The sequence below is a fragment of the Rhea americana genome, unplaced genomic scaffold (assembly GCF_003343005.1).
Source record: "Rhea americana isolate MKP2758 unplaced genomic scaffold, rheAme1 scaffold_197, whole genome shotgun sequence".
Taxonomy (NCBI): Eukaryota; Metazoa; Chordata; class Aves; order Rheiformes; family Rheidae; genus Rhea; species Rhea americana.
In genome coordinates, this window is record NW_028186116.1 from 1,430,790 (window position 1) to 1,447,938 (window position 17,149).

At 43.9% G+C, this 17,149-nt stretch overlaps 1 protein-coding gene across 1 annotated transcript; it reads left to right on the top strand.

Moving 5' to 3' along the window:
* The first annotated feature begins 233 nt into the window (after positions 1 to 233).
* HYOU1 (hypoxia up-regulated 1) lies at positions 234 to 16,758 on the top strand. The gene is made up of 24 exons (XM_085303132.1): positions 234 to 405; positions 793 to 886; positions 2,175 to 2,253; positions 2,553 to 2,707; positions 2,811 to 2,887; positions 3,706 to 3,887; positions 4,554 to 4,669; positions 5,419 to 5,602; positions 6,058 to 6,192; positions 7,097 to 7,179; positions 7,279 to 7,411; positions 7,749 to 7,936; positions 8,216 to 8,354; positions 8,464 to 8,524; positions 9,338 to 9,420; positions 10,048 to 10,248; positions 10,694 to 10,893; positions 11,586 to 11,673; positions 12,246 to 12,368; positions 12,756 to 12,889; positions 13,407 to 13,491; positions 13,964 to 14,216; positions 15,028 to 15,105; positions 15,675 to 16,758. Exons 1-24 carry the CDS (start codon positions 342 to 344, stop codon positions 15,734 to 15,736), a joined length of 2,997 nt encoding a protein of 998 aa, XP_085159258.1. The 5' UTR covers positions 234 to 341; the 3' UTR covers positions 15,737 to 16,758.
* Positions 16,759 to 17,149: the final 391 nt, after the last annotated feature.

Genomic DNA, 17,149 nt, shown 5'->3' on the forward strand with positions numbered 1-17,149 from the left:
CGCACGCAGCTACGTCAGCGCGCACGCAGCTACGTCAGCGCGCACGCCTACGCCCCCCGCCGTTGCCGCGTCCCGGCGCTGCCAGTGGCGCCGGCCAATGGCACCGAAGCTCCCGTCGTGCCCGCTTCCGGCTGTCGCGACGTGGCCCAATGGGGGCGCGCGGGCCGCCCCGATTGGCGCGCGGCGCCCGGCGCTGGCGGCCGCGCCAATGAGCTCGCGCCGCGTCCCGGCGGCGGGCAGCGCGCGCGGCGGAGGTGGGCGCCGGGCGGGCCCTGAGCCGGGCCGGCCGAGCCGTGACGGGGCGCCCTTGCAGCGGGCGGCGGGCCGCCGCGGCGACGAGGATGGCGCGGGTGCCCTGGGGGGCGCTGGCCTGCCTGCTGCTGCTCTGCTGCCTGCCAGAAACAGGTACGCGCGGGCCCGGCGGCGCGGCCTGGTCCTCCCGGTCCCGTCCTCCTCCCCGGGACTCGGGGGCCGGGGCTCTGCTGTGCCGCTGTCGGTTCCCCTCGGCCCACCAGAGCTCGAGCAGCGGCTGAGCCGGAGGCAGGCAGCTAGCGGGGAGCTCCMCGGCGGCTCCCTAGAGCTCTCGGGGAGGCCTGGGCGTCCTGAACAGCTGCGCCTGCTCCAGCGCGCTTGTCCAGGAGCTGCTGGGTCCCGCCTGCGTTGGCGTCCTGCAGCTCCCGGCTCCTGAGGACCTGCTCGCCTTCCTMAGGATCTGTGCTTAACGGGAAAAGGGTTATTCTCCTGGAGAGTAGGTGTGTTTATTCACGTGTCTTTTTTGCTCACGTCTTGCAGAGTCTCTGGCTGTGATGTCGGTGGACATGGGCAGTGAATCGATGAAGATAGCCATTGTGAAACCTGGTGTGCCGATGGAGATTGTGTTAAACAAGTAAACAGCAACTGTTCTTCTACATCTCTATGTGTTGGGATTAAGTGGTGGGAGGATGAAATGCGGTGGGCTGCTGTTCACCCGTGTTTATTCTGCCTTATTTATTAGAGTTTGAAGTTTCCTTGCAAATACTCTGAGTTAATGATTTGCAGCAGTAGAGAGTTTAATTAATGCTGTTTGCGTGTTGTAAGCAAAATAACCACACCATCTAATGCAGGACTGCATGACTTTAGTACTCACCAAGGCAGCAATTCAGCTTTTACCTTACCTTAGGTGTGCTTTGTTGCACTTTAGGGGTCTTCTAAGCAAGTAGCTCTAAGTCTGTGTATTTAAGAATATTTCATGATCCAAACGTAAAAGGATGTAATATCGTGTTTCTATATGTTCAGATAAGAAGCCCGATTCTCTGTTCCCCATAAGGTAATGGATAGACTGTTCTGTTTTACTGCAGCTGTCCAGAACCCATAGTCATTTATGAAGCAAATAAAACTCTTCTTTCACTTTGCTTCCTCAGCCAGTCTCTGGGACACTGCATTGAAAAAACATTTCATTTGCGAGAAGATGTACTATCAGGAACATCCTCACTTTCCGGGAGTTTAGGTTCTGACASATAATAAACAGATCTTTCACCCAGCTCCCTGAGACTTGGCAGTCGTTAATAGAAAGAGGGAACACTCCCTTTGCTCACTAAAGGAGGAGGAAAAAAAAAAAGCAGATCTTGTCTGATTATAAAGCAGCACTTTCCAGAAAATTGGTTTGTGAGTTTGCCTTATTCATAACAGTTTTCTTGTTTTGTTTTGTTTTTTTGTAGCCTTATGTTAGAGGATTGCTAGCATGTTAYGAGGCATTCAGAAGTGGATAGTATACTGACGTATTTCTGAGCTTTGTAGGCAAGTTGAAGCTGTTTAATAGTTACCACAGTAAAATAGTCATYCCAGTGTTTTAATGCTTGGATTGGAGCAGGAAAATGAGTCTCCTCTGTAGGTTGCTAGTGCTACAGGAAAAACAAGTAATTTGCGCACAGTAGCAATTGTTAATTTGAAGGGTGGCTGTCCATGTTTGTTAAGCATGTCACTTGTTCTTGTCATGARGAACATCAGCAGGCATGAAGCTCTGAAGGGAGAGGCTGCTCTTGCTGCCCTTCAGATTCATGAAGRCTGCTCTTTCTCTCACTAGATGGTATCTGAGCATCTTCTTTTAGTCCATCAAAAACACTCCCCATTCTCGCTAGAAACTGTGTATTGATGGCCACCTGTATCAATTGTTTTATCCTGCCCTTCCTGCATAGGGAGTCACGAAGGAAAACTCCTGTGGCTGTTTCGTTGAAAGAAAATGAGCGTCTCTTTGGCGATAGCGCACTAGGAATGGTAAGAGCTCTTGTTACTCAGTATGCCAAATGCARTTCCTATGTACAGATTGTTTTTCCTCTGTTGAGTCCTTGATGATGGACATCTGAGTTAGAAAGTTTTATTTTTTGTTTTATACTTTTTTCCTCTCTTAATCCATGTGGTRTTTTACTGGCTTTCTGTATTGGCTCTTTTTGTACCAGTCTTGCCTTCCAAACTCCCGTAGCAAGAGCTGTTCAGTGTGTGGAATGAGAGAAGTTTATCTGACAGCAGCAGAGCTGAAGAAATCTAGTTGGGTGATTTGCTTTTCTTTTCTGTAGTCAATAAGGAGCCCCAAGGTGGCATTCAGATACTTTCAGGATCTGTTGGGTAAACATATTGATAACCCCCAAGTGGCGCTGTACCAATCACGATTCCCAGAACATGAGCTGGTGAAGGATGAGAGGAGACAGACAGTTCTCTTCAAGCTGACCCAGTAAGTGACTTCTTCTGGGACTTCTTCCGAGACAGCTAGGACTTTGGCTGTTGGGCTTCTATWGCTGACTACTGTAAATTTCTTTCCTGTTTGTTTCTTGCAGAACTATGCAGTTTTCTCCAGAGGAGATGCTGGGAATGGTCTTGAACTATTCACGTGCTCTGGCTGAAGAATTTGCAGGTTAGGAAGATTTAGGTGTTTCTTACAGTATCTGCGCATGTGTATGTATTAAAGGATTTGAGTGTGGACAGGAGGAATCTGAAAACCTCAGAACTTTACGAAGGATTTTGGGTATTGTGAACCTCAGCTTGTAAGCAGGACTTAGCAACTATCAAGTTATCATGTGTATTCCATGATGACCGTTTGGGTTCTTAATCCCACCCACTGTTGCACTGAAGCCCTTTATTGACAGTCTCTGGAGAAAGAATAAGATGTTCTCTGTGTGTGTGACTATGACTAGTCACACTAGACTATGTGACTCCAGTCACAGTGTGACTAGAGCTGAGGCATATTGGTTGCTCATGTGTAGGAAGAAGTGGAAATTCCTCTGTTCGTGTCCATGTTGTAGCTGRTCTGGATGGAGACTTGCTGCCAAAGCTGACCTACAGTAAAAGAGCAAAAAGTATTGTTCGCTTAGTAATACTGAAGTCAGTTCGAAGACTTAGTCTGGAGAGTAAACTTAACCCATTGATACTGCAAAGTTCCATGAGGATCGTATTTGCTAAAATCTAAGGCATCCCAAAGTGTCTGAAAGTAAGCGCGACACACAAAAGAAATGTCAGTGGCCTCATTGCTTTGTGAGAATCTGCAAAGTCTGTTTGGTTTCAACAGAAGACAAACAGATTCATCGTCAGTGATCCTGGTTGCTGATGTTGCTTCAGGATTGATTTATGTAGGGGATTTTATCTTGGAGTCTCTGGCTTTGCTATCATCACCGTATTATGAGTGTTTGTGCATGGCTGCAGCAGTGAAAAACATATCCTCTTCAACTATTTCAGAGCAGCCCATCAAGGATGCAGTGATCACCGTTCCTGCCTACTTCAACCAGGCAGAGAGGAGGGCCGTTCTGCACGCTGCTCGCATGGCTGACTTGAAAGTTCTGCAGCTAATCAACGACAACACTGCTGTAGCGTTGAACTATGGAGTTTTTAGGAGGAAAGACATCAATGCCACTGCACAGGTATGTGCATTTGGGAGATGCAGAGAATCCTGCGCACRTGCGTGCATGTTGGGGAGAAAGTGCTGCAGGCAAACTCAGAAGGGCTTAACTGTAAGAAAGYGGACTTTGCTATTTAACCAGTCTCCTTTGTTTTTGTATGTGCATCAACAAAGTGGAGAAAGAAAACCCTATCTGAATTACCCAGGAGAGCCATGGTGTGGAAAGGAATGGTTAATTTATTAAACTATTCTGTGGCTGAAAGCTGCTAGAGTGAAAGGCAGATGGTTGGGTTTAGGATTTTCAGTTCCCATTCTGTAAACCTGTGCTTGTTCTTTGCCTGGGAGGGTGGCGGGGGAAACATTATTTATCTTGTAAGGAATTGACTCCGAAATACTTGACTTTTTTTTTCCTGTGGCTTAAGAAACTCTTAAAGAGCAAAACTTCGTTTCATACTCTGTAGAATGGGTGAGAAGGGTTTTCTTGACTCCTTGTATCAAGTCTGACAATGAACATCTTTTAGTTCGATCAAAGATCGAGTCCTGCAACTCTGTCATGCAATATAAAGCCAATTTAGTGAGCAGATAGTCATGGCCTGTATCAAGCTTGGAAAGCCACAGATTCTTTTTTTTTTAATTCATGGGGGGAATCCAGGCTTTTCTGCTTTACTGTCCTGACTTCTCTTTTCAGACTATCATGTTTTATGACATGGGAGCAGGAAGCACTGTTTGTACTATTGTTACATATCAGACGGTGAAAACTAAGGACTCGGGAACTCAACCTCAATTGCAGATCCAGGGAATTGGGTAAGAATTCTTCATAAGTTTCAAAAAAACCCCCACAGGTTTCAGGAAAGAAACCACCTGTTTCACAGCCTCTTCTAAATGTAGACTTTTGCACAAGACCTAAACATGGTAACTCAGATAACAGAGTGGGATACATTTAGAGCAGAAAGGCTCAAGTTACTAATAACTCCGGTATCAGTGTCCTGTGCAGAAGATGACTGAGAAGTTAAAGAAGGCTGGGGGAAGGGCTAACCAGTATGCTTAGTTTGTTTTAGGCTTGGGTTTTTTAATAGCCTTAAGCCATTTTAGTGTAATTCTRTGTCATTTAATCTTACAGAAGTGCAGTGTGTCAGTTTGAAATAGTGGAATATAAATGAAAGTACAATGAAATTAGGTGTTACCTGTTAAGGAGAGGTATGCTGTGCATCTCTATTCCAACAATTTTAACTCTAAAACATGTATGTTAATATTTCCTAAAAAAAAAAAAAAATCTAGGACCTTTAGTTTCTCAGCTGTTTGACATGCTTAGCCATCAGGTCTTTATCATACACATTTTGAAGTTGTATGTTTAAAAGCTATTGTCATGGTGACTCTATYTTTTCTTGGTTGAAGCAGTGTTATTTTTGGAACAGCAGTTGTTCTTTCATAATCATTCACAGCTGGTGGCACTATAGCTGCTTTTGACTGCTTTCTACTCTGTATATTTGTAAAATAATAAATGAGGCTTATTTTCAACATGTTTTAGTTTATTTCCTCTTTCCTTTGCTAAGGTTTGATCGTACTCTTGGAGGCTTAGAGATGGAGCTTCGGCTCCGGGATTATTTGGCAAAACTCTTCAATGATCAGCAGCCTTCAAAAGATGTTCGAAAGAATCCCCGGGCCATGGCCAAACTACTGAAGGAAGCTAACCGTCTGAAAACTGTCCTGAGTGCAAATGCTGACCACATGGCGCAGGTCTGACAATCTGCTGCAGGGCTTCCGGTTTCTTTAGGACTGAGGGTGGGGTGGAATAAGGACAAGTAGGTAAGAGCACTATCCCTCTGCAGTGTCAGTATGCYGAAGAGCATCACTTCCGCTCTTCGGAGATGGTGGCATTTGGGTTTCCTCTAAATTTCTATTTGCATTGTAGCATTAATGATGTAAATAGATGGATTGAATGAGAGTTAGTCATGTTAAATATGGTAAATGAACTTTTGTGGGGTCTGAGAGAAGCTCATTAGGTTATATCTCGAGCCCTATGTCTTCTGTTCTCTCATTGCCTTAGCAGTGGTGGGATTCAGATGGAGTGCAATCAGGTTCTGGGTGTGTTAACAGAGCTGGAACTTTCTGTAACCCAGGCAGGTCAGGCAGAGACATTGCTTGGAGAGTGCTCTATGAATAATGTTATGCTGGTTGTTTTCTTCTGCCAGATTGAGGGACTACTGGATGATATTGACTTCAAGGCCAAGGTCTCAAGGCAAGAGTTTGAGGATTTGTGCTCTGACTTGTTCCAGCGAGTCCCAGGACCTGTGCAGCAAGCTTTGAGCAGCGCAGAGATGAACCTGGTAGGTTTAGGAATGCATTAAGAAGCCTGGTGCTTCTGTGTATGGAGCTGCTGTCACATGATCAGAGCATCAGTGATTGTCTTACCTGACATGGTATCAGCACTGCTGAGATGTACAGATGCCTGCTACTATTATAGAGTGCAGTGTTTGTGCTGCACAGAAGTTACTGTTACTCCTGTTAACTAGTGTTAAACAGGAGGCTGTCATGGTTCTCTGTACTGAACACCAGAAACGAAGGAGTTGGATGAGGGTTTTGTTCCTGTTACAGGATCTCTACTCTKGGGTTGGAGGTTTTTAACACTGGTGTCTCCTTTTTTTCTTGGATGCTGGTTCTGGTTTCTGTTTYGAAGTTTTATCCCAAACTGCCTGGATACAGAATTACTCCTGTCAGGGTTCTACCTTGAGCACTCCCTTCAGAAGCCCTGTTCCTGATTACAGTTGCACCCAACTGTGACGAGCCCTTTGGAGAGACTCATTGCATTTTTAAACACTCACATTTCAACRTGCTGGCATATTCCTGAATATCTTTTGACTCTGGTATTCAATACRAGACACTGAATTGCCTCTTAGAGTCCATGTTTCCTTTTTATTTATTTATTTGTTTATTTTCTGGTCTGGCTTGTTGTCTGACTTACTGGCTGCTCCAACACAAACTGTTGCTTGCTCAACTATTTCTAAATAAAGTACCGTATTTCATGGGACACTGAGCAGCAGCAATATCATCCCTGTTCCATAGGCTTGATTCCAGGTTCTATGTCTGTGCATTGGGACTGCAAGGTGTAGCATGGTTGTTCTCAAAGTGCCACATCAGTGTGTGGTGATGGGGGAAAGAGCATAAGAAAGCCCTGAACTTAGCATTCCAAAATTGCTTTCTCAAGACAAGGTGACTGTTTCCAATCCCTAGGGTGGAATTGACCAGGTGATTCTAGTTGGCGGTGCCACACGGGTCCCAAAAGTGCAGGAGGTTTTGCTGAAAGCTGTGGGCAAGTGAGTATGTGAGGCCCCCTTCTAGTCTGTCTCCTATTGACAAATTACTGTTCATACCRGTGGCTGCAAGGCTTATTTCTCTTGCTTTTCACTTCGTAGAGAGGAACTTGGCAAAAATATCAATGCAGATGAGGCGGCTGCTATGGGTGCAGTCTACCAGGCAGCTGCTTTAAGCAAAGCCTTTAAGGTGAAGCCTTTTGTTGTTCGAGATGCAGCTGTGTTTCCTATCCAGGTAACCCGTTGCTTTCTTTCTCTTGGGGAAAAGTATGGGTGAACTGGGCTGTTTTGGGAGGAAACATTCCAGGTAAACTTTTGGTGTGGGTTTCTCTTGGTAGTGGTGTTTTTAAGTGAGGAAGTTATGGAGATCTTTCTGCCAATCTAATAAAGTGCTATATCTAACAAGTTTTTAGATGACTGTAGGTTAGACACATCTGTTGAGAAATACTTAACTGTCCTCTAACTTCCCACATAAGACATAGCAGTCAAATGCTGTGGAACCCTCTGACATAGAATACTGTGGAAGAAGAKGTTTGTACTTGTCTAACTCTGACTTTGCATGSATGATGCAGGTGGAATTCACTCGTGAAGTTGAAGAGGATGATAAATCAAAGAGTTTGAAGCATAACAAGAGGATTTTGTTCCAGCGCATGGCACCCTATCCGCAGCGCAAAGTTATCACCTTCAAYCGCTACACGGATGACTTTGAGTTCTATGTCAACTATGGAGATCTGTCTTTCCTGAACCAGGATGACATGCGGTGGGTTGGGACGGGCATCTGAACAAACAGCTTAGTGACAGTGCAGTATGTGTAGCTGGAAAAGTTTGTAGGCAGGCAGAYCCGTGCATCTGGCTAGCCAGCTGGTACATATTTGCAGATCTGTTATCCAACTTGTTTGTGCTTTAGCAAACCAGAAGTGCTGGTGACTTGCTTTGTGCAGTTGTTCAGCACTGCAAACATGAATGTGAGAAGTGGTTAGCTGCTCTGCATCATTGTCTTAAAAGTTTTCTCTTTCTGCTTTTGTCTTTATACCATCAGGATTTTTGGATCTCTGAATCTGACTACTGTGAGGCTAAAAGGAGTTGGGGACAGTTTCAAGAAATACTCAGATTATGAGTCCAAAGGCATCAAAGCTCACTTCAACATGGATGAGAGTGGAGTACTAAGTCTTGACCGGGTAACATCCTGTTGTAATGATTGTCAGCTTGTTTACTTCCCCAGTTCCATCACTGTCTATGGTAGTGGTGATCTCTGCTTACATCTAACTCCTTGTTTATCTCTCCAAGGTGGAATCTGTGTTTGAGACCTTAGTGGAAGAAAAGCTGGAAGAGGAATCAACACTGACAAGTAAATGCTGAACTTTGGTGTTCATACTGATTGTTTTGTGTTAACTGCAGTAGCTGGGATAACTACAAGCATCTAATTTCTTTGAGCAGAGCAAGAATCATGTACCGGGGTGGTGGGAGGGAGAGGAGGTGGGGAAATGGGCAGTTAACTGTAGCCTCTGATTATGTTTACAGCTCCAAAATACCTAAAAGCCCTTTGCAAGTGGCTGCTGGGTGCTGCAAGGAGCTCTGTCTGAGATGTCATACACTCCTAAGGTGACTATGGCATGCATTGCGACTTGAAAAATAAGAGTTTTCTTCCTTGTCCAGCTGCATCTGCTCGTTTCAAGAGGTTTCAGGTCCTACATCCATAGCCCTGCGGCATCCTCCCTTCTGGCTATCTGGGTTATGATGCTGCTGATCTGTGCTTTGCATTGTCCAGGTTCTAAAGCAAGAGCAAAGATTTCTCTATAGAAAGGGAGTTGGAATTTTTCATATATGGAGATGAAGGCGAGGTGCGCGGGTAGCTAATGCAGTCATACGTTGAAGCTTAAAGTTTTTCAATTGAAGTAATAAATCCCAGATCCTGTTCTCGTGGAGARTTGGACTTCCATCTGTGTATGTGTGTTTGTGTGTGCGTGTACGTATGCAAAAGGCACAAAGTGAAGTTAAGGGAAGGGTGAGTTTCTACAGTATATATAACTAATCTATTAGGGACGGCCTTGGTAATGACTACATTTTTGAAGGGAAAAAATGAGAGCTGAAGATGGCCTTCTTCCTCCTTTTGCACAGGCTGCTTTGATGATGTTCTGGAATTTTTGTTTCTCTTCAACAGAACTTGGAAACACCATCTCAAGCTTGTTTGGAGGTGGTGGTCCTACACCAGAGACTGGAGAGAATCTGACAGACTCAGTTCAGGTGAGCCCCAGAGTGCTGGCTATGATGATTAAGGGGGAGTCCTTGGGCCTTGCTTTGGCTGCTAAGGAGGCAGTGGTTCCTGTGAGCAAAATCAATGCTGTCTGGCAGGTTGTCAGAATTTTAAATATATATATTTCAAAAAATATTGTATTTCTCTGAGCTGTGTGTGGCATGCTTTTAAGAAACTTGTGGCCTTTTGCTGGCAAATCCAGCAAAACTGGCTTTATGGGCTGTGGACTTGTTTCTGGTCAAATCTTTCTACATTAGGATAATTGCTGTATGGACAGGCTTTTGTCTGTGTGCTGTCAATGCAAATGTTAGCAGGCTCCTTGCTTCCTGGGCCATATAGGTACAGCTGCAGTTGTACTGGCAGGAGTGATTTGCTTTCCTTTCACTGCGATAAATGTTTCTAGCCATGGAGTTACGTTCTGCATTGAGGTGGTTCTTTGTTAATATTGTAACTCTAGCCCACCTAGCGTGCTCTCTCACTAACTGCTGTTTTTGCTGTGAGCACTGAATTTCATATATGCAGCTTTGCACAGAATATCTGTTTGGTGAAGCACTTGCATGGAATTTCTACGTAAAGACAGTGTTTTTGTTCCTCCTTTGCTTACCTGTGGTGACCAGGAAGAAGAAGAGAGCCTAGCAGAAAGTGCTAAAGAAGAGCAGGRGGAGAAACAAGACCAGAAAAACAGTGCAGAAGATGCTGATGAAGACCAGGGAGAGGAAAAAAAGCAGTCACCACCTCCAGGTCAAGACAAAACAGAAGCTGCTGCTCCAAAAGCAGAGTCACAGAAAAAGGAAGAAGGAGAGAAATCAGAGTCTCAGGTAAGCAGCAGACTGAAGGAATGTGTATGTAGCTTTGGTGCTTGAAAGGTATGTTTGGAAGAAACAAAATTCCTATCATCTTCCAGTGCTCAGTGTTTAGGAAAGCTTTTTCCTGTCAATGCCCTGTCTTGGAAAGAGTTGCTTAGTTTGGCTTCAGTTGCAAGAAACATTTCTTTTTTCTTCACAAGCCTCTCTGTCCTTTATTCTTTTCTAAGAACAGGGCTGGTAAGTACCCTACCTGCATACAGATTTCCACACTATTGCTATGGAAGTGTCTTCATGGATGCTTCCAGTCTTGTCCTGCAGACTTGGCTGAGTTTTGTTCTTAACTCCCTGTGCATTATTGGGTAAAAGCTCCTTGGCTGCATGAGAAGCATTTTTCAGACCATTTGGAAGGTGATGCAAATCTGTCTCTTTACCTGAAAATGTATTTTGTCTGTTACAGGATCCCAAAGAGAATAGAGAATCTGTGAAAGAGGAAGAACTGTCCAAAAGTTCCAGTGACAGCACAGCTGCCAAAACAGAGGAAGAGAAGAAGATCAAAACACCCAAGAAGCAGAAGCTTGTGCATGAGATCACCATGGAACTGGATGTAAATGATGTGCTTGATCTGTTGGAGGATGAACTGAAAAGCTCAGTAAAAAAGTAAGTGTGAAATTGGTGTCCTAATATAAAGCACTGGGTGAAGGGAGTGAATTGCTGTGGGACTAGAGGAAGTGATGGTTTCAAAATATACTTCTTATTGAGCTCAGTTCCCTRTGCAGAAATGGCACTATCTGTATTCCTTAAGCAGGTGTGCATAGAGTATATGTACCTGCTTTGGTCCTTGCTGCCTGTACTGATCTTTCTTAGATTAGCTCCCTGCCGTTGGCAGCTGTTTAAAGTGAACCAGGGGAAAACGTCTCCGGGGCAGATGCTGGCGACTCTGAATTGTCATGGTGCATATGTCTGCATTCTGAGATTGTAGTAGTTAAGCTAGGATCACGCTCAGCCTACCGCARCTCTTAGTGGAAGAAGAGGCAACAACTAGGGGAACATGATGCAAATAGTAATATTTGTCGTAGTGCTACTGAGTTTCTTAAACCAAAAGGTGTTTCTGGCTTTAAATAGTTAAGCTCTTGTTAGTGTGGTGGTTTTAAAACTGGAATCCTCTACTGTCTCTTCCACTTGATTTTTAGTCTATTTCCCACCTGTYACCTCTCTGGCCTAGAGATGGAGGATTGAAGGAATGATGATCACTCACAAAGTGCTACTGTCCGTAGAAACTGATGTATATAATGTTGTGCTCATCTAAAGGCACTGATTACTTTTTGATTTCTGCTCTGTTCATGTGTTAGACTCCAAGATTTGACGGTCAGAGATCTAGAGAAACAGGAAAGAGAAAAATCGGCCAACAGCTTGGAGTCGTTCATCTTTGAGACGCAGGTAAGAGAGGGATATAAAGAAATAGACCTCCTGGAAAGCAGGTAGAAGTGGCTTGCGTACTTTGGCTGATCTGTGTGCAGGGGAATTTTGTTTGGGYTGTGATAGGGGAAGGCTGCTTTAAAGATCCCAGTTCTTGCCTTTCAGTCACCTTTTTCTACTAATGTTAGGCTTATCCAGGCCCATGTGGAGTAGGGCATTTTCCTCAAATGAATGCTTTCCATCAAGTTGTCTAAAGTTAAATTTCAGGTTTCCCATGTACCTTATGTACAGTTGCCTGTGAATTTTGGAACACTCGCACTCTGGCTGGAAAGAAATTAYGGCTGCTCAAAGGGTACTGCAGAGAAAAGGACAGTAGTGAAATTATGGTTGTTGCAGCTTTATCATCATATGTCATGTCTGGTAATGCTAAGAGCAAGAGCTTAGATTTAGGAGGTTAAATTAGAATCTCTTGGTCAGTTTGTAGAGCACTCCAAGAGTCCACAGTACAGCACTGCTRCAGGTGGGTGACCTGGTTATTTATGCTTCCACAGTCAGTGGTATTTCTTAGAGAGAGGTTACTTTGTCCTTTTCAGGACAAGCTTTACCAGGAGGAATATCAGCTTGTCTCAACGGAGGAGCAGAGAGAAGAAATCTCCAGAAAGCTTAGCGAAGCTTCCAGTTGGATGGAGGAAGAGGGCTATGCGGCTGCAACTAAGGTACTGYTGTGTGCAATCAAGATAAGTCTGCTATAACTGACGTAGACATCTCCATGCAGGATGACAGAGTAGTGATCTGGTTTTGATCCTTTATAATCTGGTTCTTGAAAACTCCTTGCTGCTTCAGTGTATTATGTACTCAATATAATAAGACCTCATTCTTCCAGTCACATGTGTGTGCATGATCCTGAGCAGCTTTGGTAGAAACCTGTTGATTCTGCATAAAGCTTTTAGTCGTGTGACTTTCACTTTACTATTTGGAAATAGTACGTTTGGTAAGAACTACAAAAACTTGCAGTGTTGACTTCTGGGGCTTACAGTGTTACCATGGGGGAAGAGGTTAGACATGGGGTAAACTTCTTTTTTTTCTCCTCTCCCCAATTGCAGGAGCTGAAAGACAAGCTTTCAGAGCTGAAAAAGCTTTGTAGGAACCTCTTTTTCCGTGTAGAGGAAAGGAGAAAGTGGCCAGAACGCCTGGCTGCTCTGGACAGTCTGCTCAACCACTCGACCATCTTCCTCAAGTAAGAACGAGTTGTTAGGAAGAAGAGTTGTGTGGCTGATCACATAAGAGATGCCAGCAGAACATTGACAAGCCATTTCAAGTGGAATGTGGTCTGATAGCTCTAGTGCTCTCAAGGCAAGGAGGCYATAACTGTTTATTAGTGATTGGTTCTACAGCATGCATTAAGAGAAGCATGCAAACCCTGTTTAAGCTGTAAGAACAGGAAGTGTCAAATGCTCCGCATGCTGTTTCTGGGCAGATCTATCCCTCTTGACTTCTTTTGTAATCTTCCCTGTTGTCCTGCCCTTGTGATAGCTGCATTTGCTGGCTCTGTGTCCCATTTCTAGCATTCAGAGATGGATTTAGGCCTGTTTCCTGCAGATATAAGAGGTGCAAGTGTAAAACGCAGTAATTGGTATGCAGTGACTATTTATTTTTATTATTGTAATTAAAAACACTGTTGCCCATTTGTGGTCTGTTTGGTTGCAAAAAAACCTCTTTTTCTTTCTTTTTTTTTTCTTTTTTTAATTTTTGAGGGGAGCGCGAATGATTCCAGACTCTGACCAGATATTCACAGAAGTGGAACTGAGTACACTGGAAAAAGCCATCAATGAAACAACGGTAATAAAGAATTGAATAGTTTGGGGGGTGGGGAGGGCTGTTGGAGTTGTGCTTCCTGTCCCAAGTAATAGGTGTCCTTTCACCCAAGGTTGGGGAATAGAGCCTGCAAGTCTTGTTTCTGTACCTCTAGCAAACCATTTTTGCATTTCAGTGTTTTCTAATCCCCAGCTTGACCCTGGACTGCTTTGGGGAGATAAAGATTTTTTTGTGTTGCATGTAGACAGAGCTCTCCAGGAAGAATGCTGTAGCCCAGTAATCTAGCTCCATACAGTTTTAAAAGTAGCTGTTGTTTTTTATTCCGGTTCTTTTTGTCCTATGCCTGGGATATCTAAGAAGCTGGAAGAAATGCAGCAGGGAACAGTGTTACCCTGAGTAAATTAGGCCTAGGAACAGTRGTTTCAAGATACTGTGATGTACTGTGGTTTGAAGAACCAAGTAGTACCAAAAAAGTACCTCTTCCTCCCTACATCAGGTGTGGAAAAAYGAGACACTGGCTGAACAGAACAAGCTCTCTCCTGCTGAGAAACCTGTCCTGCTGTCCAAGGATATAGAGCTCAAGATAGCAGCCCTGGACAGGGAAGTGCAGTACCTTCTGAATAAGGCCAAGTTTGCAAAACCYAAACCAAGGAAGGAGAAGAACACCACAAAACCTGATTCAGGCAAGAATGTTACAGCAGCATCTGAGAGTGAGGACACTATCCCTCCTACGGAGGGGAAACATGAAGGTAAGGGAGGGAGTGATGGCAGCATTGCCTTACTAACTTGTAACTGCCRTATGTAACATGCATCTCTGCCTTGAGTTAAAGGAGGCTAAGTGGACGATAGCTAATTTAAAGGTGAACTGATCCTCCTGCTAGTTGTTAAAGACAGCAGGGAAAGTCTAGGCAGTCTTCTGCCTGCCTCCTTCCTTCTCCCTGTGTTCCCGTTAGTTTTCTCTGAAGGAAAAGAAARGGTTTATAAACTTCCTAGGAAGGTTAGTGTCTGTCTCTTTGGCTAGCTGCCTTATTTATAAGATCAGCCATCAATTACATTCCTGGATGTGCAGAACAAGTATGGAAGGTTAAGTCCTATATTAAGGAATAGATTGAACTGTTGATGAGAATGTTTTGTAGCTAAGGTGGACTCTGGAAAAAAATCTCTTGGAACATGAAGAACTTGACTTTCTCTTTTCTCAACTTTAAAGATCTTCGGGTTCTGGATGACATGTTTCTCTTAAAGCTAGACTGCTGTTTATCAGCAGACTTCCCAGCCTGTTCCTTGGGCCTGAATAAGAGATCCTGATCCCACTCTAAAGGTGACTTAGCTGCACAGTCAGTAGATTGTCCAGGGTTTCTAGGGACATAAAGCCTGGCAGTGAGAAATCAGGAGTGGTTCTGTGATGTTCCTCTGAGTGCGTTACAGAGATCCCCTTTGAGATTGAATTAGTATTGTCCTGCAGAGGCACCTTAGTTGGCTTGTTTGCAACCTCACTGTAAGCCACATGGCCTGCACCTCATTTCTGAACATTTGCATCATTTCTTTTTGCATTAAACATAGATAAACCTGAGGATATCAGTCCAATCAAGGAACCTCCTACAGCTGAGAAAGTAGGTGGTGAGCCTGGATCAGACTCAGGTGGGTGCATGTTTGGCTTAAAGCTTGGTAGCTATGAATGCTATGAATGCATCCATGAGTGTTTTTTCCATCTTTTGGATGTAGAAGGCAATTAATGTGGCAGAACCTCCAACTGCTGAGTAGTTGGGAATTCTGCAAAGAGGAAAATGAAAGTTTGGTTCCTCAGTATTCCTGACTTTTTATTCTACCCAGTGCAGAGTTGTAATGTACCACTGCCTTCTGCCTCATCAGCTGCTTTGTGCCTCCATCWGTCCAGTTTATAGCCTAATCCCTTAGTTTAAGCCCATCTTTGTTAAGTGCCAAGCAGCATATATCACTTTAGTGAGTTCATGTGCACGTGCAGGTTTTTCTGCCAGACTTGAATTGAAGACAGCAATATTCAGCAGGTGGAGGGCAGTAATGTCGCAAACTCTTCATAGCTGAATACCAGTCCCTAAAGCATTCCCATGATGTATGTGCCACAGATTGAGAATTTAGCRGAAGATTTAATGAATGTCAGTGATGTTTAATGCTACTTTGTGTGCTTTCRAACTATTACAGTGTATAACTTGGATCTTTTCATTACACAGGGTCCCAAAAAGAGAAGAAAACAGAAGCTGGAGGAGAAAGCAGGAAAAATGATGAGTTATAACACCCCTGAAATCTCACTAGAGTAACATCTATTTATTTGAGGGTTACTTTCTTGTTTTTTATAATGGACCTGGCTAGTTATGATGTAAAAGGCACACAACAAACAGTCTGACAACAAAATGCAATAGAGATGTACATTTTTTTTCCTGGGGATTTTGCCGCTACTAACTTAGTGAATTGTTTTTTATTTTCTCTGTTCTTATGTGTTTAAAGGTGACTGTGTGCTCACCAACGGTTGTCTCTGTTTCAGTACAGTCTTACTGAAGTCTCCAAAGTGACTTTTCTGTAGAGGAAAACAGTGAAAGAAATGCTRTAAGCTTTAGGTGGTTACTTGGAACATAAATTCTGTGCCACACCTCATCTGGTGAAGATAAAAGGGATTAATCCAGAAACATGTTGCTAAGATGCTCTTGTCTTTGCATATGAGGCCCTAACCTAAAAAAATTGGTGTGATTTCAGCTGATGGGAAGTGTACGCTCATTTGGATACCTGGGAAGGCAGAACAGATTTGGGAAGACAGATGCTCTGTGCTTCAAGATAAGAATGTGTCTATTTTCCATAGACTGTTATTAAATCCATCTCTATCCATGCTCTGTAGCAGAGTCTGAAAATGGTGAATTGAGACTTAACTAAACGATTCAGTTTATTGTTTACTATAAAATAAAAGCTCAAAAATTGCAAAGTTGAATGGTAAGGAGACTGGAAGAAGGAATACATTAGTGTATCTTTCTCTGTGGTTCATTTTGTTTGTTGTTCCAACGAGAGGGGGCACAGGGTTAGGTAAAAGCAAGAGAAAAATGGCAAATTTAATACAACTATCCTCCTTCTGCAGTATCTTGTGTACTCAGACTGGCTTCATTGTGAAACTCTGTCCTTGGCTGTGGTCTCCTAACTTCTTGGGAATGTTCATGCTGCTAAAATACACGAGTGAAGTCTTTGACTTATGCAAACACTTGTGAATGTGCATCTGATGTTGTTCTCCATTGGCCWATTCAACCAAAAAATAAAAATTATCCTTCCTGACAGTCTCTTAAATACACTTTTGTTTTGGAAAAAAATGAGAAAGTTTACGGAGCTTTATTTTAGGTTCTGGTTCAAAACTTGTCTTCTGTGTGCAAAGACTGTGTATTTTTAAAAGCGGTGGTAGGTGAATCTGTGCAAGTGCCTTTCCCCGTGCAGCTCAGACTAGTCCTGTGCCCTGTTAATAGCAGAAGCTGGTGGTGCTCGGCGGCAGGTGACGCGCTCGCAGGGCTTTAAGTGGCGGGAGGGTGCGGAACAGGCCCTGTTCTAAATAAAAGGGGGAAATAAACAAAAAACCCAAAGAACTTGCTTGTTCCCGATGCGGAGAGCGGGCGGATCCGAGCTTCCTCTTCGCTTCTTGTCAAGTCTGATCGCCGCCCCCGGGCCCGGGCCC